The sequence below is a fragment of the Diplotaxodon limnothrissa genome, linkage group LG14, assembly GCF_057381915.1.
Source record: "Diplotaxodon limnothrissa isolate DT_005_m linkage group LG14, D_limnothrissa_male_GT1.1, whole genome shotgun sequence".
In the NCBI taxonomy this organism is placed as follows: domain Eukaryota; kingdom Metazoa; phylum Chordata; class Actinopteri; order Cichliformes; family Cichlidae; genus Diplotaxodon; species Diplotaxodon limnothrissa.
This window is the reverse complement of record NC_140609.1, coordinates 23,150,761-23,172,264: the sequence shown is the minus strand read 5'-3', so window position 1 is coordinate 23,172,264 and position 21,504 is coordinate 23,150,761. Positions and strand designations below refer to the sequence as shown.

The window sequence follows — 21,504 nt, the reverse complement described above, 5'->3', positions numbered from 1 at the left end:
AGTTTCAGAAATGACCTCACACGTAACCTGTTTCCAAGGAAAGGTGCGACCCTGTGTAAAATGTAAATAAAAACAGAATGCAGTGATTTGAAACTCATTTTCAACAATGCTGGGAAACGGGTGGATGTCTGCTTGTTTTGCAGACATGTATTAAGCATAGTCCTAACTAAAGGATAATTCAGTGACCCCGAGGTGTGGAAGCTCATACTTAATGAAAAATAGTGCAAAGACAAAATATTATATATTGAAACTGTTGTTTTGTAAATAAAGATATGAGTAAATTTGAAGCTTATAGTACAGAGGACTTTTTTTTTTTTTTTTTTTTTTAAACACACATCTCTAAGCATTTGTAAACTGAGACGACTGATTGCTTTTTTTTTCTTTCTTTTTTTAAAGCGAAACATTTTCCGAGCATGTGTGATTCAGAAATGTAAAATGTTTTCAATTGTCTAATTGGTCGGGGCTGTAGAAAAGACCAGTTTAACATCCAGATTCTCTTCTTAGCAGGTCATGTTATTAAAGTGTTTCTAAGTAACTTAAATGTATCTTTTTAAACCCAGTTTACCTAGCTTCTGTTATTGCTGTACCAGGCCTTTGGAAACTTTAACTAACACTGTATTTAAATCATTTATTTAAAAAAAAAAAAAAAAAACAATCATGGTTGTGCCTTTTATAAATGTCATGTTTTGTCTTTGTACTGTTTAATTTAAATGAAATTATTAATGATGGTTCCAACTTTTTTGCATAGGGTTCTGTATTATAAATAGGTATTTTTATTTGTTTGTTGTCTAGCCAGTCTTGATGATGATTATGATAGTAGTAATAATAATGAGAAGGACCCTTTGTTGTCGTTGTCTATTAGAAAGTGCAAGACATTAGATAAAACATTTTAAAAGAATTAAAGCATGTAAAATAAATCTGGCATTGAAAATAATTTAAGTGTAAAGGACAGACATAGACGTCTGTATATTTATGATGACTGGACTTAAGGGGATGCCAATCACCACAGAATAGGTATTGTGCTCCTTTATTTACAGCAATTGTGGGTTCTGAAGGCATAAGGGAAGACACTGTTTTAACTCTGTTTGTCTGGATGTTTGTCCACCTGTACTGCCTGCCTGAGGGCAGAAGGTTGAACAAGTGCTGTCCAGAGTAGGGAGGCTCTTTCATTATTTTCTTTGCCCTGCTGAGACGGCGAGTGCTGGAGATGTCCTCTAGGGAAGACACTGGGCAGCCGATGGCTTGCTGGATGGTGTTGATAACCCTCTGCACAGCTTTCCTGTCTGCTGCCGAGCAGCTAGTGTACCACACTGTGATGCAGTACATCAGTACATTGTCGATGGCAAAGCAGTAAAAGGCTACCAACAGCTTTTCCTCTGTGCGATTCCTCTGCAGCGCACTCAGGAAATGTTGTCTCTGGTGGTCTTTTTTTTTAACTGTCGCTGTTATGTTGGGAGACCAAGAGAGATCCTCCGCGATGTTCCTATGAAATTAAAGAAGGAAACCCTTTTGATGCAGTCTGTATTGATCTAGCGAGCAGCAGGGATGGGTCCATGCTGCGCCTCCTGTAGTCAGTCATCATCCCCCTGGTTTTTTGATGCTGAGTGCCAGATACAAGTCAACTCACAGTAGTGTTTTCAGCAAACTGTATTAACTGTGCATAGTTTGTGTTCTGGGCAACCATAAATTCGTGTTTCAGGATAATATTTTTCCAAGTCTATGATGTGTTATGCATTTACACAGTAAAAGCCTTTATTGGTCATATTTCATGTCCACACTGGCTTCAAAGATGTCCTGTCTTGGGACTGTTTCAGTGAAAGTAATGGGGCACAAAATCCCTTCATCCAAGTATGGATAATACATTTTTAAAGGCAGATGTAATAATAGTAGCTTTGAGATTGGGGGGTGGGGGGATGGCCTTTTAATCGTCTGCAAAACTGTCTTATATGAAGGTAACTTCATATTAAAGTATCAGTATAATCTCAGATACTACTCTGAATTGAATGTGTGTATGGCGCCTCCTTGCAAAACAGTGATGTGTATCTCCGTATGACTGCTTGAGGCTCTCTGTTGGACTCTAAGCCAAGCTACCCTGGTCCCCAGAGGTGATCCTTTTGTTGTTTGTTAAACAGTCCGCCTATAGCACATGTGTCAAACTCAAGGCCCGCGGACCACATCTGGCCCGGCAGACAATTTTATCTGGCCCGCGAGATCATTTTATATAGATTTATTATTATTGTTATGCATGGCCCGGCAATATGAGGCGCTAATAACACACAAACTACAGATCCCATAATGCAGCGCAGCAGAAATGTGCATAAACTACTTACGGTAGGACGTTTTGTCAGAACACTTAAATGCAGAGCAGAAACTACAGAAAGTAGAAGAGCTAAAGAAGAATCTGACATTTCAACAGACTTTTTTCACCACAGCAAACTCACAAAGTAAAGCTGTTGTGAAGGCAAGTTTTATTGTAGCAGAGGAGAAAGCCAAATCAGCTCAGCCATTTACCGAGGGAGAGTTTCTGTAGAGCTGCATGATGAAGGTGTGCGACGTCTTGTGTCCAGACAAAACGTAGATTTTGGAAATGTGAGCCTGAGCAGAAACGTATGTCAAAGTGTAACCGACATGAAACTGCCCTGGGACAAACTTGTTGGACTTACAACAGATTGAGCGTCGGTGTTGTGTGGTGAAAAAAAGTGGACTAGTCGGCAGGATGCGAGTAAAGATGCAGGAGAACTGTACGGTGAGTTAACAGCATACTGCATCATACACCAGGAAACGCTGTGTGGTAAAGTCCTAAAAACGGAGCATGTAATGATCACCGTGACGCAAACCGTAAATTTTATCCGAACTAAAGGTTTAAATCACTGTCAATTTCAGTCTTTTATGTGGGAAATGAATTCAGAGTTTGCCGACATTCCTTATCATACAGAGGTCCGTTGGCTGAGTTGGGGAAAAATTCTCAATAGAGTTTTTGAGCTCAGCAAGGAAATCTGTCAGTTCATGGACATGGCATGTATGATGCGGTGAAGCCATTTCAAGTGAAGCTGTCACAAATGCAGCAGTGCAACTTGCCTCACTTTCCCTGTTGCCAAGTAATGTTGAACCAAGTCAGCGCAACAGTGTTCCCAAACGCGCACTTTGCTGATAAACTGAGCGCACTGAGTGCTTTAAAGTCCTTTGGTGACTTTAAAGCACAAAATGAGAATTTCGAGCTGCTTCACAACCCATTTACAGTCAGTGTTGGGAAGGTTACTTTTAAAACGTATTCCATTACAGATTACAGAATACATGCCCCAAAATGTATTCTGTAACGTATTCCTTTACGTTACTCAATGAGAGTAACGTAAAGGAATACTTTGGATTACTTAATATATTATCATGCTGTTTACAACTACGTGAATGTACTATTGCTGTGTGATTTTATTACTATTACTGAAGTTCCGCGGCTCCGAACCGTAGTAAAGGGACCTCTGACTAATACGTCGGGTTCGTGTCGGGCTCGTAGCCAAAAATAGCTTTACTTTGTTGTCTGGGTCAACTTTGCTAGCGAGAGACAGAGAGGGGCGTTGAAAGGCTGCTCCAACGGAGCTTATTGTTTCGGAGGAAAACACGAACACAGTGTACAGTCGAGTCTTAATAGCTTACTTACAACTGGGCTCGTCAGGCTCTCTTCTTGGCTGCAGTGGTTATTATTATATTTACATGCTTCCAGCTCCCGTTTCTGCTCGATGACAGCTCGTACTTTTCCACTATCCTTTTTCTCCCTCCTCGCACTCACAGACACATAACGGGTATGGCAGTCCATTCTCCCTGCAGCACGGACTACACTGCCCATGATGCTACATTCTTTAGGGCTATGGCTATAGCATTCTGCCTGTTAGCTTAGCACAACGACAAAAAGGCGCTCTCTCTCACCCAGGAAATACACAGTCGCAGAGAGCGTGCGTCATCCTGTAACCATGGCAACCGTAACGCTGCTGCCTGGAACAACAGAACATAGCTGTCAAACAAAACCCAAACAGTCCTGACCTGCGACAATATGAATCAGGAAAATACCGCCGTGTAATCCGTTTATTTCAACAAAGTAACTGTATTCTAAATACCACCTTTTTAAATGGTAACTGAATACAGTTACTCATCTTTTGTATTTTAAATGCGTAACAGCGGTACATGTATGCCGTTACTCCCCAACACTGTTTACAGTTGATGTGGAAACTGCACCTGTGCAGATTCAGATGGAGCTGCATTCTAATGGGACACTCAGGGGAAAGAATGGCCCGCAGAGTTTATTAGTTCCATTCCTGAAGCAATGCCCCAGCTCCGTCTACATACAGCTCGAACCTTGTATATGTTTTCATTTATTTTTTCTGGGGTTTGTGGCAGCATGTTCATATTTCTAACTTGCATAATTTTGACATAATTCAACATATCTAAACCAAATCTCTATTAAAAATTTAAGAAGGCACCATGGAGCCATTATCCGTGGAGCCCACTGTTGTATTTTGATGTTTAAAAACAAAAAAGGAGAGCTTTCTAGTGGCCTACCTCACACACAGACAGCTTCAGCTTTATGCTTTGGCAGAGGAAAAAGTGTAAAGTTTGATTTTAACTGATTTTTATCACCTTCCCAGTGTGATTATTGTGGAATTCTGTCACCCTACATGCTAAGAGTGAACTAACTGGGTGAACTAAAAATTTACTCAACTTCCTGATCTTGTGAAAATCTTTCTCTTTCCGGTCTGTGTCACTTGCAGGTCTGGTCCAGCGATGTGTAATAATCCAGAAAGATGAAAATGGCTTTGGGCTCACTGTCAGTGGTGACAATCCAGTGTTTGTGCAGCTTGTCAAAGAAGGTAAGATTGACTCTCAAATTTAAAAGAGAAAAATGTTACCACATTGACCACCTTCAGTTTGAGCCTTACGTGAGCTCTCCTTATTTTGTGCTTGTGTCCTCATGCAATGACATCAAACTATCACGTCAATTTGCCATGTTAGTTCGCCAATATGAGTGGTAATTGGTCCCCAGAAATCAACAACTCTGGCATTTATTTAGACTAGTGACGTTGTTGACTGTAAACTATTTCCTCTTTCTACAAGTTTCACTTGTAGTTGCAGCTTCTGCTTTATCCTGTTGTCTTGTTATGAGTTTGCCAAAATGCTTCTGTGACCTCGAGTAGTGTCTCACGCTGTCTGTAGAGGATTATGTGGGCTTTTATCAGGTCACAGTAAACACTAGCAGGTCTGTACAGCAGTGGATGGAGACTGCAGAGGAGTGAACCAATCGAGACCTTTTTTCTTTTTTGCACTTTCATTAATGCTTGGGAGTGTCTTAACTATCACTGAATGGCTTCCCATTTTCTTTTTTTAAGTTCCATGTGAATAATGTATCAGCATTTTAAACTGAAAAGCAAACAAAATGCAGCTATAGTGTCTTTAAATGTCATCCCAACGTGGTGAAACTGAAACAGATAGTTATAAGTCCCTTTTCCCCCACCTACTCCACAGTTGAGCAGACTGAGTTATATTCTTTGTTCCCTGACCCCAAGTTGAATTTCCTCACTACTACAAACCTGAAGACCTAAAGTCTATTTTCGGCTTGCAGAGTACTTGAACTGCACTCTGCTGACTTTAGTCAGACTTGCCTCTCATAATAACCTGTCTCATGCCTAAATCCCTTTGTTTGGGGTGGAGCTGTGAAACAGGTCCTTCTTGTAATATAACCACTGTTATGGTCTTTCAAAATAGCACTTGAAATAGTCACGTATTTATGGTCTGTCAAAAGACTTTTGGCATATTCATTGTGAAGAAATGTCATTGCTGCATCATGAAGAAGCATTTTTTGTGTTTCCTTCCTTATTTGCTATTATTCCACTTCCATTGCTTTTTCACTCTCTTTTGGTTGTTAATTGCTTATTTCCCTTTGTGTTTACCAGATGGGGCTGCGATGCGAGCAGGTGTTCAGACAGGAGACAGGATCATCAAGGTATTCTGTTCCTCTGCTACCATGTCTTTTCACTGCGAAAGTTACCGTTTTCTACTCCAAGGCCAATACCGAGGCTGCCACCTTCTGGCCACTCAGTATTTCTACTCAGTAAACTATTGGGAATAAAATGCAATGTCCGGCTGTGTACTTAGAATATGGCCACTATTGTCTTCCAGGTTAATGGGACCCATGTTGCACATTCTAACCACACAGAAGTGGTGAAACTTATTAAATGTAAGTTGTTCTTTCTGCATTTTCACAAAAGTTACATTTTAAAAATAAATCCTACAAAAAGGGACTAATTCTCGTTTCTATGTGTGTGTTCTAGCGGGCTCCTATGTGGCCCTCACAGTGCTGGGCCGGCCCCCCGGGCTTGCCCAGATACCTTTGCCCGAAGCAGAGCCAGACATGAGCTTATCCTCTCCAAACTCTCCAGCACCACGGCGCCCCTGCAGTCCTCAGGACAGCATCTTACCTATTCAACAACCATGGGTACTAAAGACATTAGTTACTTCTGTTGCCTGTCCACTTTCTGCAAATTTGTCATGCTTCTTTATCTTATTCCCCTTGGTCTGTCTATGCCCCCCCCCCCCCCCCCCCCCCTCCCCCCTTTATAGATGCTGTCACATTTGTGGTACATCTCTAAATCTCATCCGCTCAAATCTTCTCTGGGGCTAAATGACTTCTATATAACCCTGACACTATCTCTGTTATATATAATAGAGAATTATATAACATATGTGAAACATGTGCATGTGTATATTTTACTATTATTAAATATTATTATTATTATTATTATTATTAATTTTAAATGATATTATTTCTATTATCTATTATATAGAGAGAGATAGATTGCACATTCGCTGTTTTGCATCTTTTTCAGCTTCTCTGGTTTTTATCCCCACAGGATGAGAAAGCTGACATCTTGGAGGTGAGTAAAGCAAACAAGTGTCACTTGCTGTGACTAAAGGTTCTGGCATTAGAAAGAAGATTTGCCCTCTTTGATGCACAGCTGTGTTAAATTGAACTATTAAAACGAGTGGTGTTTTCTCTTTGGAAAATCAAAAGATCACTTGTACCAGAACATTCATACAGAGGAGTCAAGTAGTATGTGTATTGTTTATTTAAATACTGCAGTATATATTTTAATGCAGGAAGTCGTTTTCTTTAACTTTTGCATGGGAAACAAATGTCAACATATTTGACATTTTTCCACTTTCAAGAAAACTACAGTGACCTGCTATTACTATTCTTGTGTCGATTTCCCCCTTCTTGCCATTCAGGCCATGAAGGAGGAGTACAGCAGAAACCCCTCCCCTAAACTACTGAAAGACATCCAGGAAGCTGAAAAACACATTCCTCAGCTGCAGGGTCAGCTCCCCAAGGCCATTGGGACAACACAGGTAGTTACCATAACATGCCCAAAGACATGGGATATCTAGGGACAGGTATCTAACGGCAGCATCCACGGAGGTGTTGTGGGATTCTTTTTCTTTTTTGTAGAACATTTAGAGATTGTGCCAGACAAACATTAATCCAAAGCCCATCAGAGGATTAGACTTTCTCTGTGGGAAGCCACTCTTTTGTGTCTGAGTGACAGCTTATTTTATAGTCATCACACACTGAGCCTTGTGCTATGTGCGTCAGCTAGTGTGCTACATTTAAATTTTTCAGTATTTATATTTTATGCAATTCCACTCGTGAAATGATCTATTGACTATTACCAGTGTATGTAGTTTATTTTGAAAAGCTGTTTGAACATGTGTCATAAAGAACATTGTAAATATTACTTGTTTATCATTAAAATATATAAATCTTTATAATTATTATTTTTTTTAAAAAAAGTATTATTAAATCCTCAGGAGATTGTTCCAAGTGATGATGCAGATGAAGATGCATTTGTCCCCAAGGGAGAAAACAATGCAGACCTGTTCTGGACCAGGACCCCTGTAAGTAATCACATTTTTAAACATCACAATCTAAAAATCTCTCTCAATACCATATTTACATCAAATTCCAAGACCTGCTATGCTCTAGAATAATAATGTAAAAGTAAATGGAATCAGTCCTGCTTGGCTTTGGGGCTTATTTAGAGCTAAACATCACCAGAGCAAGGATTATATTTATGCATACCGATTCTACATTCAGATGACTCTCAGGCATAGCAACCAATCTGTAATATAGTGTTTTAGGTCTCTTTTTTTTCTCTCTTTTTCTGTTTTTAATGAAATTTAGATTCATTACAAAGTTGTTGCGTGTGTGTGTGTGTGTGTGTGTGTGTGTGTGTGTGTGTGTGTGTGTGTGTGTTCCTTCCCACTTTCAGATATCTCGCATATTTGGGCCGTCATCTCCAGACAGCCAGTGTCCAAGAGAGTTCTCCTGCCCCAGCCCAAAGACCACACCCAGGAACAGCTACAACTCCTTCCACTCCCCAGAGACAGAGGACACCACTGATCTGGTAGCTTTATGGAAATTATCTTCACACATATTATTTACTGTCTTTCCTCTAACTGTTACAACCACACAATAAGGTCAAGAGGTTATGAATGTCCAAATGGGGGAGACATATTGACCATACCTGACATCTCGTCTACAGGACGCCCTTTCCCCTACCACAGTCAGCAGTCCCTCCTCGTCTCGCCTGGTTTCGCAGATCATTGGAGCTGAGGATGACTATTTTGATTCAGACCAAGAGCAGGTATTTTTGGGGGACATTATCTCTTTTATTTATTTGCAAAACCCTACAATTTTACGGAAAGCCCAAATACAATTTCAAGTGACTTATAGGTTAAGATTAGAGGTAAACTGTTGTACTGACTGTTTTTCAGACAAACGGCCAGTGTAACAGCTTTAATAGTATTGAGCTGCTCAAGTCTCGCCCTGCCCACCTCGCAGCCTTTCTGTATCATGTCATCTCTCAGTTCGACCCTGCTCCTGTGGTAAGACTTCCTTCATATTTGTTGATGGCTTTTATGCATTATTTACAGTTTTTACGTAACCTAGGCCCTTTGCTGTGAAGAAAGTTCACCCAGTCACACAAAGCTGGTTATCAATTTGCTATGTTAACCCAGTGTTTGCTGTCCCATGTATGCGCCAGTCACATGAACATCTGACCAACAACACTGATTTAGTGCACTGACAGCTGAGAATCTCATTTTACAATGCAAGAATAAAGTATAATATTAGAAACATATGAAGCAGTTGCACACATACAACAGAATGAAACTAACATACCTGCTGCAGATAAACCAGCGATGGGTTCACAGCATAAGTTTTTGTGGCATAAGTTATCTCAGTAAGAAGTGAACCACCACAGGAAACCCCGGCTTAACTATGGGAAGAAAGCTTAACTTGTCTTAAAACAAAATCTTGCTGTTTAGGAGACTCTGCAGTTCCTATTTTATTTTGATTTTTAATGTTTTGTTCCCTCAGCTGTGCTACCTCTATGCTGACCTCTACAAGCAGACCAACTCCAAAGAGACCAGACGGGTGTTCATGGGCCTTCACAATTTCTTCATTGACCGGGGAGCAGTGAGTCTTTATCTGTCTTTACACAGCGAGCACACAATCTAGTATTGCATTTAGATTACAGCAAATTATTGTAGCAAATTGAATTTAATCACATTTCCGGCCCGGGTGTTTCCAAAATCATACTAATTCGACCAAACAAAGCCTAAAAACACATTTTAAAGTAATCTCATATACAGGTCAGAACAGGGTGGTGTATTTGCTGGTAATTGGCTGTTATGCCTTTCATTGGAGATGATAGAGGAGTATCAAGGGCACAATAAGACTAGAAAAGCACTATAAATGCCAGATCATTTACTGTTATGTGTCTTTATTTATGATCTGAACTCATGCAGACAGCATTTGGCAGTGTTTTGCTTGACTTCAGTACCTTCACTCCTTTATATCCCTGTTTGCTTTTAAAGAATCGAACTGTTTCATTTTTGTTGCAGAATTTAAAAGTTGGTGTTCCTGAATCTGTCTCCGCTGATCTTGGTAAGTATTTCGTACACAGCTTCTGTCTCATTCAGTTACCTAACCAGCATCATTTAGAGCTGGTGATATTTATTTTGTGCTGACTTTTTGTGCTTCTGCTGAGTAACTTTAGCAATTTAAGCACCCTCATTATACAGTCCCTGTAAGTCGATTCCTCAGCCAATCAAGCACAGTCCTTGCCAAGGCCTTAAGAAATCAAATGCTCTGATGGTTTGGAAAGTATTGCTTAGCTTTAATACCACTTATTTATTGTGGACATGCTGCAACCCTTTGATATTTATTCTGTGTATGTGTGTGTGTCCGTGCGTGCGTGCGTGCGTTTGCAGATCGGCGGCGGACAGAACTGATCCCAGAGGAAATAAACAGACAACATGTTCAAACACTGCAGGACTCTCTGCTCCCTGATATTCAGAAGAATCTTGAAGATTTCAGGTAAATTCAGAATTTGTATTTTTTGTGATGCTGCCGATTTAGCTGGGTTTCAGATGTTAAGGATTTTGTTAGCTCCCACATTAGGCATATATAAAAGAAACAAGCTTTTCTCATCCTCTTCTTCATTGTTTCTCTAAAACATTATCAACCTGGTCACAGTAATAACAGTATACCTACTTATGTGTTTGGTACTTGCAGGCAGAAGCGGAGTATGGGCCTAACAGTGGCTGAAGCAGAGCTGGGCAGACTGGACCAAGAGAGAGTCAGAGACCGCGGCACTCTCGAGCGGGAACGCTCATATGCTGAAAACATCATCGCGAAAATAGACGATATCCTGTGAGTAACTGATACATATACATGCTAGTTGGAAGCTCATAATATTCAGTTTTATCAATTTTTATTTATCGTACTGTTAACAGGGTAACTACTCAACTCACAGAGGAAGAGAAATGGTAAGAAAACTTTGGCTGAAGCAAGTTTCTTAAATCAAGAGATTTCTAAGAGTTAACAACTCCCATGGCCCCTTCAGCCATCTGTGTCTGTGCTATATTTACATTCTGTAATATGCCTCTCAATTATCTAAGGGAGCTGTCATGTCTTGGCTTATGTTTATTAAATCTTTTCAGTCCTTGAAATTATCATTAGACAGCAATCTGCTCCTAATTTAATAACTTGCCAGTGGTAGTAATTATTCACCTTTAAAGTACAGTCTTTGATGTTTCAAGCAAGAATACATATCAGTGTCATCCGAGCGCCACTCTGCATCCCCCACAGTTGACAAATTAAGCGGTGGAGCAGTCTCTTAAAGAAAACATGTAATTTATGCAGTATGTTTATATTAAATAATTCAAAAGTGTGACTGATTGAAACAGTTTTGTTTGAAATGCCATATGGTCGCAGCACAGCCCAGATGGTTTGTGTAGACGTTGTATGAGGAACGACTGTTGTGACATATGGTACAAATCACAATATGGATACTTGCTCTCTTCAAATTTTAGCATTGTCTTGTTTTGTTAATTATAATTCAGAAAGCATCCAAACTCATTGGTTGTCATGTTTGTTTGTTTTTTAAGCACTACAATGCAGTATGTTATATATACGTACATGAAGCACCTTGGTGTGAGGGTCAAGGAACCTCGCAGCCTGGAGTCCAAACGGCTTCGGATCAGCTTTCTTCCCATGATTAAGGTAATCTAAATTTGTCTTGCACAGTGAGACTTCTTCCTCTTCCCCCATCACCTACATGACTCTTTTCTTGTTTTTGATGAACTCTACAGCGAGGCAACAAGACAGAAAAGGAAAGGGAAGAGAAAGTGAAAAAGGTTCCCAAGAATAATAAATTTAATATTCGTGTACCTCAGCGGCGGCCCAGCCGCATCGAATCGTCAGGTAAGATACGAGTTTGAAATGACCAAAAATAACAACGTAGCTTTCAAAGCTTTATATTATTTTGATACCACCTGTCTGTGTATTCAGGGGGTACGACCCAGGAGGGACGACCACGGCCTCAGAAACAGATGTCTCAACCTGCACTGTCTACAAGTGATTATAAAGAATCTAGTCGTCTCAAAGGCAGCCAATCAAGCGAGGGCCCTGAACTTATACACTCCATGTCTGTCAACTCATCATCTCCAATTAGCGCCACCTACAGCTCTGACACCAGCAGAGACTCTGATATGGGTGAGCAAGCAGACAAATGAATTAAATGAAAAAACACTTAAAGGAGCGATGGCTATTAACTTGTTATCTGGCAGGTGGGACTCCAATATTTGGCCCCTGCAGGGTGAGTGAAATCCTTCCATCGGACTCTCTGGACGGGTTGCCATACTCTGCTTCGCAGTTTGACCCTCTATATAACCTGGACCAACTGCCAGAGGATGACAGAGAAAGTGACAGGTGCCTTTAAAGTCACATCTGCAGTAACACTGTTTCCCTTAAAAGTTCTTATTTTTATGACTGATTTCTCTGTCACTTTTTGTAGAACTCACGAGGGAACACCAAAAGCTTTAAGAAGGCAAGAATACCAGATCATTTGGACTTTCTTATATTGATCTAAAAACCTAGTTTAAAAGCTAACTTTATTGTATTACTGTAGGCTTGAGGGACTCGGTGCTGCTGATATCCAGAGCGAGGATGACCAGGGAACAGATTCTGAGTGCGATCCCCCAAACTGGCAGCATCTGGTGCGTCCAGAGGTTCTAGCCGGTCTCAGGCCTCATGAAATCAAGAGACAGGAAGTTATCCACGGTGAGGACTGGCACTGTCAAACTCCCCTGAAGCTTATATTGTATTTTCAAAGTATACTCTCCATATGCTTTAAAATACTACAGTATACAGAATATAGTGCGTAGACGGGAAGACAATTATGCAGCATTTGCTGGGATCCAACCCAAGCTGCTGTCAGATGTGTTTTATGCTGAAATGTGCAAATACCTGCCAGCTCGAATTAACATCTTGCGTGTCTGCAGAGCTGTTTTACACAGAGCGTGCACATGTACGGATGCTGAAGGTTTTGGACAACGTTTTCTACCAGAAGCTCACCAAAGACTCCATCCTGCCTCCTGCTGACATCAAGAATATTTTCTCCAATCTGGAAGAGGTTCTGCAGCTGCATGGTACACTATAAACACACATCTCCTCTGCCTCTGAGCCATTAAGAATCAATAAAATGCCTGAAAAGTCCTGTAGTGTAAATTTAATTCCATTTTAAAGTAAGGCCAAACTCTTAACAACATACAGACGCTCACATTATCATTTTGCATTCCTTTTTTTTTTTTTTTAATCTTGTACACACACATGCTGATAGTTCCTCCTATTTAAATTTCAGTTAACATATCAGATCAAATGGCTGCCGTTCGGAAGAGAAATGACTCTTCAGTAATTGATCAGATAGGAGACGACTTGCTTTCCTGGGTGAGTACAATTTTCATGCCAAAATTCTATTTTCTCTTTCATATAATTCCTTCTATTGAATAAAATTCAAGATGACTGATGTGGTGGGGAGAAAAAAACATTGTGTACAAAGAAATGGAAGTGTTGCCCAAAATTGCTTCATATTGAGAAAAAAACTGTTGACGTTGGCTTGAGATTGCTTTTCTCAGCTTTATAATTCGACAATCTTTTGGGATGACGTGTGCACAGGGACATGGGTATGTGCAGTTTATATATGACAGCCATGGTAATAGGCCTTTTTCGCCACTTAAATCCTTCTAAAATGGGGGAAAAAAAGAGGGGGAAAAAATCAAAGACGACAGAGAGGAAAATCTGCCCTCTCCAGTAAGATGAAATGGGAGTGAGAAAAATGGAAGCCCTGTCCCTAGTAAATGATGTCACTCAATACCCTAGATCTGGCTGACATCTCAGCATCTTAATATTGTCAGTGATATATGAGATGTGAGGTAGCGGCGTAGGAGCTGGAAGTCTTGTATAGAGTCTCTCAATGGGAGACGTGGCGGGAGTAGGATAAGTAGGCTAATCAGTCCCCTAAGGGTCTAAACATTGATCTAGTCTGGACTGAAACTTAAGCTGTCTCTGCTGCAAGGACATAAGCCTGCCCCCCCAGGAGTCAGCCACTCGTCATAGCGGTTAAATACTAAATCTACTACCTCTGACCCATATTGACTGAGTTTCTATCCATCTCTGTCTTGTCTTGGGTTGGGTGGTAACAGTTCAGCGGGGGAGAGGAAGAGAAGATCAAGCAGGCGGTGGGGACGTTCTGCAGTAACCAGCCTTTTGCTCTGGAGCTCATAAAGACCAAACAGAAGAAGGACTCGAGGTTCACTTCATTCATTCTGGTACGCTTGTCACTGCGCACACAGTGTATACAAGGTGTTCACAGGAGATAACTGCTCAGAAGGCTCACAATTTGTCAATCAGATGGTTTAAACAATGGTTGTGTGGATCTAAATAAAAACCCAAGCTTACTCTTATTCTAGCTCAGTCTCTATTTATACTGAAAATTATGCATTTGGGCTGTTTTTATGGCTGCTTAAGGGTACTCCACTTATATTTTGCTTCTTTGCAGGAGGCAGAGAGTAACAGGCAGTGTCGCCGACTGCAACTCAAGGACATCATTCCTGTGGAGATGCTGCGGCTCACCAAGTACCCTCTGCTGCTCGACAACATTGTCAAGTACACAGGTGTGGTTGTGTTTTCTTAGTAATCAGAGCTCTCTTACCACAGTTGGCAAGGATTTGTTCACATTGTAATTACTTTGCGTGCACAACGACCTTAATGCACAACTCGTGAAGGATCTAATCTAATAATTGTGACAGGCCTTCAGGCCTTTACTTAAACGAATAGCTGCAACTCTATTATTATTATTATTATTATTATTATTATTATTATTAGAGCACATTTAGTTTGCAGATTATTTTTGTAAACTGTGAAATAAAATACTGCAAACAAGTCCAAGTACTTAAGTACACAGACTCTTTCACACGGGAGTCCCCTGACTAGATAAATAGTTTTCTTTCTTATTTTTAAATTATTCATTGCTTAACATATTTATTAGGCTTCCTGTGATTAAAAACTGCTCTCAAAATTAAATAAAGTGTTAATTCTGACGGCAAATTGTGATTTAGTTTTAGCCTTTTACTAAAACATCATTTAGTTTTGGTAGTTATTTAGTCTACTAAGTATCATAAGATTAAAGTAGATTAAATCTAAAATTGATTCAGTGGCTAAAATATAAGGTTTAAAAGTCTGATGCGTTATGTTCCGTGACATCTCTTTCTCCCCAGCGTTGACATCAGAAAGAAAACCATTTTCTCAGGTGCAAATCAAATGCGTTCATCTAACCTTTCTGCAAAAGGGGATTATTTCTGATTGGATCACTTCCAAACTCATCCTGTCTTTCTACACAGCTCAATTAGTTCTGATAGGATCTCACTGTCTCTCCAGAATATTTTTATCTTGGTTTTTTTTTTTTTTTTTACATGTATAAGAATAATATTCTTATTTATTTGGCAAATAAACTGAATTCACATTTTTATATCCAATATGGACTTCTCTGAGGAGTCAGAAATTATTCAAGGTTAAAATTATTCAAATTATTCAAGGATTCAACAACTAAAAAAACTAGTTCTTCTTCTGTGCAGAAATGCAGGTAAATAACTGTAATTTGGTATCTTCATCTATAAATAATATGCTTTTACTATTTTTACTGCTTTTTCTGTAAACCTGTGAATTTGAAAATTCATAGGTAACAACAGTAAATATTTTATAGCTATACAAATATTATTTACATAAAATGGCATATGTGTACCAGTGGCTTGACCATTGCAGACACATAAAATATGATTTTCATAATTACCAATAATGTTAATTTAGTGCATCGGTAACATAGAGCACCACCCTAATGTATGTTTAATACATTTGATGAGCACTGTATATCAGCAGTGTTGGGACTAACGCATTACAGTAACTACGTTATTATTGTGGTAACGAGCACGGTAACTAGTTATTATGCCAAAATCAGGAACGCGTTAATCGTTACTGGGATTTAGATAGGCTCGTTATTCGTTACTTCGTGTGGTGGCATCGCGGAGCTTCCACAGATTCAGTAACATTAGCAAGTGGTGGAGGGCAGCAGGTGGATGAGGGAAAGGGGAGGCAGGAGGAGAGACCCGAGGCAGCCGCCGGTGTCAGGTGAACTGAACTTCAGGTAAGAAGTTATGACATGCAGTCTATCTGGGTCAGATATAAACCAAGTTTAGGTGGAGTTTATTTTCGTTATGCTGACTTTTTCGTACTGCGTACTAGCTAGCATGACGGAGTAGGGCTGGGCGATATGACCCAAAATTCATATCTCGATATTTTTTTAGCTGGATGGCGATGTACATCTCAATAATTTTTTTTAAAGCTATATGGTAAGAACAAAAGGAGAGTTTAGTCAAAGCTGTGTCCCAGATGTCACACAGGCACTTTTATTAACATACAGCATAGATGTACATGAAGCAATTACTCAAAAATAAATTATGAGCATTTATTAAATAATAATGCTCCATAATTCTGAGAATTCTGAGTAAAACCAAAGTTACTTTCCCTAGTAACTAGTTACTTTGAATGTAACGAGTAACTTGAAGTAACTGAGTTACTTTTGATAGAAGTAACTAGTAATGTAACTAAGTTACTAATTTAAAGTAACTTACCCAACACTGTATATCAGCCATCTAGTTCATCACAGTAGCGGTGCAGCCTGGCTTACCAGTAAAAGTGTGTAAATGTCAGATCAGAATTAATTCTTGCTTTAAGTTTGGCTGCAGTGCTGCAGCACGCCCTCATGTGACCTGCTTGAGCAGAGTTCAGTTATCATATCCAGCTTTTCTCTCACATTCATCATGTCACAATCCCCGTGCCAATTAGTTCTTATTGGTGACTTAATACAGCATGTAAATGAATTTACCCATAACTATGGACATAAACAAAAAAAATAATAATGGTATCTCATTTGCATTTGATAATCTGAATGCAGCATAAAAGAACGGATGAGTTACAGAGACAAATAGAGAGATTATCATTTTAATGGTCCTGCGGCAGCAGTGCACATTTTTGGGGAATGTCGTGCCCATTGTTTGGGCCATCATTTTAGTCTGCAGCGGCCTTTGGGTCTCACTCGAGACAATGCACTAACGATAAAGAATAACCAGCTATTAGGGGACTGAAGTGTGCTCCCGCTCCCCCCAAAGCCCTGTCATAATTTTTTGGGAATGATGGCGTGTTAATGGCCGGACGAAATATCAATTTGTCGGACAGTCCTCTGCAGAACTGAGGAGACCTTACTGGTTAATGTCGTCTTTCAGACAATGCAGAGGAGAAGGAGAAAGTTAAGCAGGCAGCAGACTGCTGCAGAAAGATCCTCAGTCACGTCAACCAGGCTGTGAAGGAATCTGAGGACAAACAGGTGTGTTGTTTTTTTTTTTTGTTTTTTTTTTGTTGTTGTTGTTGTTGTTTTTGTTTTTTTTAATTGAATCTCCTTTCCATGTTTTTTGCCATTAGGATGATTTGTTTTCCAACTTCCTTTTCAGCTTCCTTTTTACTCAAACTGCATTTTATTTCCACTGCTTCTGCTCCACAGGCAGCAGTATCCTCTTAAAGAGGACTTACTTATCCTATTTTTTTTTCCCCATCTGTTTATTTCACTCCCTTCCTCTAGAGGTTGGAGGACTATCAGAGACGATTGGACCTCTCTTCTCTAAAGCAGACAGACAACCCAATGATCCTGGAGCTAAAGGTGAGTTGTCTGCCCAGCCCTCTTTTAGCTTCAGTTAAAGCATACTCACTTGTTGTACACCCACATTCACTGTTTGAAATATGTGCTAGATAGAAAAATAGCACTGCACAGAGCAGAAGCCAGTAGTTTAAAGCTTTTGTTTTTATTTCCTGTTCCATAATATTCAGAACTTGGATCTGACAAAGAAAACGATGGTGCACGAGGGTCCACTGTCATGGAAAGTGAACAAGGACAAAACTATCGGTTTGTTCTGATTGATAGTTTCACTATTGCTGTTTAGCTGGAAGGTGACCACTACTTACAAACACATCTTTCTATTTTCTCTCAGAGCTCTACACACTCCTCCTGGAGGACATCCTGGTTCTCCTACAGAAACAAGATGAGCGTCTGATACTGAAGTGTCACAGCAAAAACCTGTCGGGCACTGCAGATACCAAACATATCTTCAGCCCTATCATCAAACTCAACACGGTGCTGGTGCGCTCAGTGGCCACAGGTCAGTTACCACATAAACTCTGAGGATTTATTACTAGAATAAGGTATGAAATAATACAGGCTCCATCCATAGAGGGTAGAGTAATATTCATTAATAAGCCTCTCTTCTGCCAGACAACAAGTCCTTCTTTGTTCTTTCGATGTCGGAAAACGGAGCCCAAATCTACGAGCTAATGGCGCCCACTGTCTCAGATCAGAGAACGTGAGAGCAAATCCCCTTTGATTCATTTAAATCTCATTGTTCCGGTTGTTATACGAGCTGATGACTGTTTCATTTCCCTGCACAAGGTGGCAGCGTCTAATCACGCAGAGAGCTGAAGCCATGAAAGTTAAGCCTCACAGCGTCATACCATTACCTCAGACCGTGTACGTTACTTACTAATTTGAGCACATCTAGTGGGTCAGGGTTTATGCTCGTTATTAACACATGATTCTGCTCGTGTGCCAGTGGGGAGAGAGACGGCGTGGAGATCATTACAACGGGAGTTTCCAGGTTGAGTAGAGACACGGACCGCACATCCACTGGCAGCACCCAGTCCACAGGTAACTGGAGCAACTCATTTCCTCGATCCATTTCTTCGTCCTACTTAAATATGTGTCGCTATACTTCTGTAATTAAACCCCTGTGATAACTCTTAATTATACCTTCATAGATAAGGAAAGCAGTCCAGTCTGTAGAAGCGCACTGCAGACTTCGCTACCTGGCAGTAATCCGTTTGAGGGAGTGAAGACTGAGGAGGAGAAGGAGGAGGAAGAAGAAGGCTTTGTGGACCCAGAACTTTCTTATCCAGTGGCCGAGGATTGCAGAGGAGCCTCGTTTAGCATGTTCCCCTCGAGGGCAGACGAAGCACTGAAAACACGTAAGGGGCACAGAACCGATGGATTGATGCACATGAAATGCGATCCAGCTATACTCTGTAAATCTATCACTTTTTTCTTTTTTTTTTGCTCAGTGGCAGCATTAAAGCACGTGTTAGTGACCCAGCTTATGTCCCAGGAAGCTGCAGAGCAAACTAAACGCTCCACAGGGGCTCGCCTCCTCAGGACCACCTCTCTGCGCACCCCCATAGACAGCCGTGCACGAGTGACGGTCCACAACGGCTCAGAGAAAACCGGCTCCCAGACAGACGACCTGGCTCAGGACCTGGGTTCAGGAGACACCGGCTTCTTTGACTCGACTGATGACTATGGTAGGTCTGGGCAGTCAGAACAATTCATGGTTTAAATAGAATAAACTGACATTAAACATAAATGTTCGCCTCGTCCTGATCCTTCCTGTTTTCCTTTGATTCTTTCAGCTGCGTATTTAGTCCTGGAGGGTTACGGTGGCCCAGGGGAGAGCAGCACAGACGATGACATCTTGGCAACAACCACAGGGAAGCAGCTGAGCACTTCCCAAGGCTGCGCTGCTGACTCGGGCATCAATTTGAGATTTTCTTCAACATCACAGGCCGGCAGCCTCTCCTCTTTCAGCAGACAGGTCCTCTCTCACCTTCGAAATCTTCAGGCCAACCTCAATTATCTGAAGGTAACCGACACTTAATCCTTTACAGCTCTGAAACACACACACACACACACAATAACTGGTATCATGCACATACACAGTAGTCATTTTTATTGTGTAATCTGGCAGTAAATTATTTTTCTCCCACAGGAGGTTGAGGCCAAGTACAACAGTCTAATACAGCAAAGGCCAGAGAGATCAGCAGCAGACACGCATGGAAATAAAGGTATCTCACTTCATGCTCAGCGCTGACAAATGAATAACTGGTTCTTAATTTATGAATCACTTCCTGTATCTGTTCCTTTTCTGATCCCAGATCTTGCTCTCTCTCCCTCAGATAAGAGATAGTGGAAGTCTGTGCAGCAGCTTTTGGCTGTGGTCCCAAAGAGGAAGTACCGACTTGTAGTCTGTTCCTACTTCTCATGTCCTGGACTTTCTGGACGACTTATAAGCTTGTCCTCTCACTGCTGAGCCCTGTTTTTTTTTTTTTTTTTCCGTTTTGTTTTTTCCATCAGTTGCCACAGAGAATGAGAGACTTAAGTGTGAGCAAACATTTGAAGGGAGGAGTCATCTTTTCGATGCCGAGCCCCCCCATCCTCTTCCTCCTCCGCCTCTTCTTCCTCCTCAGCACAAGGCAATCAGGGATGTGGGATTGCGCCAGAACCTCACCCCCCTCCCCTTTTACCATTTAACACCCATATCCCTTGAATCCCTGCAAGAAAGAGAACTTATACCAAAATGTACAAAGAAGTGTGTTGAGAATATATATATATGAAACACAAAACAAGAAAAGGAAAATTTTAAGATAATGTATTAAGATTTTTTTTTTTTTTATCCCAAGATGTATTTATTTTCTCTCTTTTCATTTTTTAAAGTGTTTCCCATATTGCTTGCATGCTTTAGGCCATGGTGTTACAGTTTTTGGCTGCTTCTCCTGCTTCAGTCACACGAGGGTTAGTGGGAGAGCCGAGTGCTCGCTAGCATAAAAGCACCCTAGCACACCTTGCTGAATTGCAGGACTGTATTCGGACTGAAGAGGCCAGAGTTGCACTGCTGATGGATCCCATTGTGTTAAAATGACCTGTGTTTTGAGTCTTGAATTTCAGATAAATTCTAGGCGTGGTGTTAACTAGAATGAAGAGTCTGCCGGCTCTGATCTGGTCCTGTTGCATTTCTGTGCTGACTCCTTCGTCCTCTTCGCTCTGAGGGGTGTTTTGCCTCTCATCTGCTCCTCTTCTCCTTTTGCGTGTGATTCTCCCTCTTCTTTTTCCCTGTGACCATGTTTGAGTGTTTTCCCTCTCTTCCTCACAGCCTAGTGGCTTTGATGCTTATTTATCCCTTCCAACACTTTATGTCATGCTTCCTCATCTGCCTCTAGGTGTCTCGCCCTGTTCCCCTCTTCTCCAAGGAGCGGTCGTGCTCGTTCAGTGTCAGCTCCTGGCAAATGCTGCTTTCTTTCTGCTACTATTGGCAATGCTGATCTGACTCCCTGATATTCTAATAATGTCATGAAGTTCAACATATTCTGTACAATGATCAAGTTGGAAGGTTTATGCATAACTTTACAAAATAAATGGTGCCATGACACATTCAAAAAAGAAACCGGTGTGCTGATGTTTTCTTTCTTTCTTTTTTTCCCCGTCTAACAAAAGAAGACATCTAGTCTGGTGATGTTTTCAGAAATTGCTGAATGATTGGGAAATTATTATATTTGGAGGTCAGAGTGACAAAGAAATGATCAGTTGCTTGACTTGTCTAAACATTAAATAATAAACACATTGTGACTGTAAACCTATTTTTCTTTTTTAATCTGTCTGGTTGAATTTTAGGTCCTGCTGAAAAGACTGT

The 21,504-nt window shown here is 40.7% G+C and overlaps 1 protein-coding gene across 1 annotated transcript in view; it reads left to right on the top strand.

Annotated features, from left to right (window-relative positions):
* arhgef12a (Rho guanine nucleotide exchange factor (GEF) 12a) overlaps nucleotides 1-20,438 on the top strand; it is a 54,185-nt gene extending 33,747 nt beyond the window's left edge. The window contains exons 5-41 of the mRNA XM_085370275.1: nucleotides 4,761-4,859; nucleotides 5,940-5,989; nucleotides 6,166-6,223; nucleotides 6,318-6,481; nucleotides 6,897-6,920; nucleotides 7,273-7,392; nucleotides 7,852-7,938; nucleotides 8,313-8,447; nucleotides 8,586-8,687; nucleotides 8,818-8,928; nucleotides 9,422-9,520; nucleotides 9,949-9,991; nucleotides 10,318-10,423; nucleotides 10,622-10,759; nucleotides 10,843-10,875; nucleotides 11,497-11,611; nucleotides 11,701-11,812; nucleotides 11,900-12,103; nucleotides 12,178-12,319; nucleotides 12,405-12,437; nucleotides 12,519-12,670; nucleotides 12,892-13,038; nucleotides 13,251-13,336; nucleotides 14,092-14,217; nucleotides 14,448-14,562; nucleotides 17,227-17,327; nucleotides 17,580-17,657; nucleotides 17,825-17,900; nucleotides 17,986-18,153; nucleotides 18,267-18,354; nucleotides 18,441-18,518; nucleotides 18,601-18,695; nucleotides 18,806-19,012; nucleotides 19,106-19,342; nucleotides 19,451-19,680; nucleotides 19,807-19,882; nucleotides 19,994-20,438. Coding sequence (XP_085226401.1) covers nucleotides 4,761-4,859; nucleotides 5,940-5,989; nucleotides 6,166-6,223; nucleotides 6,318-6,481; nucleotides 6,897-6,920; nucleotides 7,273-7,392; nucleotides 7,852-7,938; nucleotides 8,313-8,447; nucleotides 8,586-8,687; nucleotides 8,818-8,928; nucleotides 9,422-9,520; nucleotides 9,949-9,991; nucleotides 10,318-10,423; nucleotides 10,622-10,759; nucleotides 10,843-10,875; nucleotides 11,497-11,611; nucleotides 11,701-11,812; nucleotides 11,900-12,103; nucleotides 12,178-12,319; nucleotides 12,405-12,437; nucleotides 12,519-12,670; nucleotides 12,892-13,038; nucleotides 13,251-13,336; nucleotides 14,092-14,217; nucleotides 14,448-14,562; nucleotides 17,227-17,327; nucleotides 17,580-17,657; nucleotides 17,825-17,900; nucleotides 17,986-18,153; nucleotides 18,267-18,354; nucleotides 18,441-18,518; nucleotides 18,601-18,695; nucleotides 18,806-19,012; nucleotides 19,106-19,342; nucleotides 19,451-19,680; nucleotides 19,807-19,882; nucleotides 19,994-20,004 — 4,046 coding nt within the window. The 3' untranslated portion in view covers nucleotides 20,005-20,438. The remainder of the gene's footprint in view (nucleotides 1-4,760; nucleotides 4,860-5,939; nucleotides 5,990-6,165; nucleotides 6,224-6,317; nucleotides 6,482-6,896; nucleotides 6,921-7,272; nucleotides 7,393-7,851; nucleotides 7,939-8,312; nucleotides 8,448-8,585; nucleotides 8,688-8,817; nucleotides 8,929-9,421; nucleotides 9,521-9,948; nucleotides 9,992-10,317; nucleotides 10,424-10,621; nucleotides 10,760-10,842; nucleotides 10,876-11,496; nucleotides 11,612-11,700; nucleotides 11,813-11,899; nucleotides 12,104-12,177; nucleotides 12,320-12,404; nucleotides 12,438-12,518; nucleotides 12,671-12,891; nucleotides 13,039-13,250; nucleotides 13,337-14,091; nucleotides 14,218-14,447; nucleotides 14,563-17,226; nucleotides 17,328-17,579; nucleotides 17,658-17,824; nucleotides 17,901-17,985; nucleotides 18,154-18,266; nucleotides 18,355-18,440; nucleotides 18,519-18,600; nucleotides 18,696-18,805; nucleotides 19,013-19,105; nucleotides 19,343-19,450; nucleotides 19,681-19,806; nucleotides 19,883-19,993) is intronic.
* The last annotated feature ends 1,066 nt before the right edge of the window (nucleotides 20,439-21,504 follow it).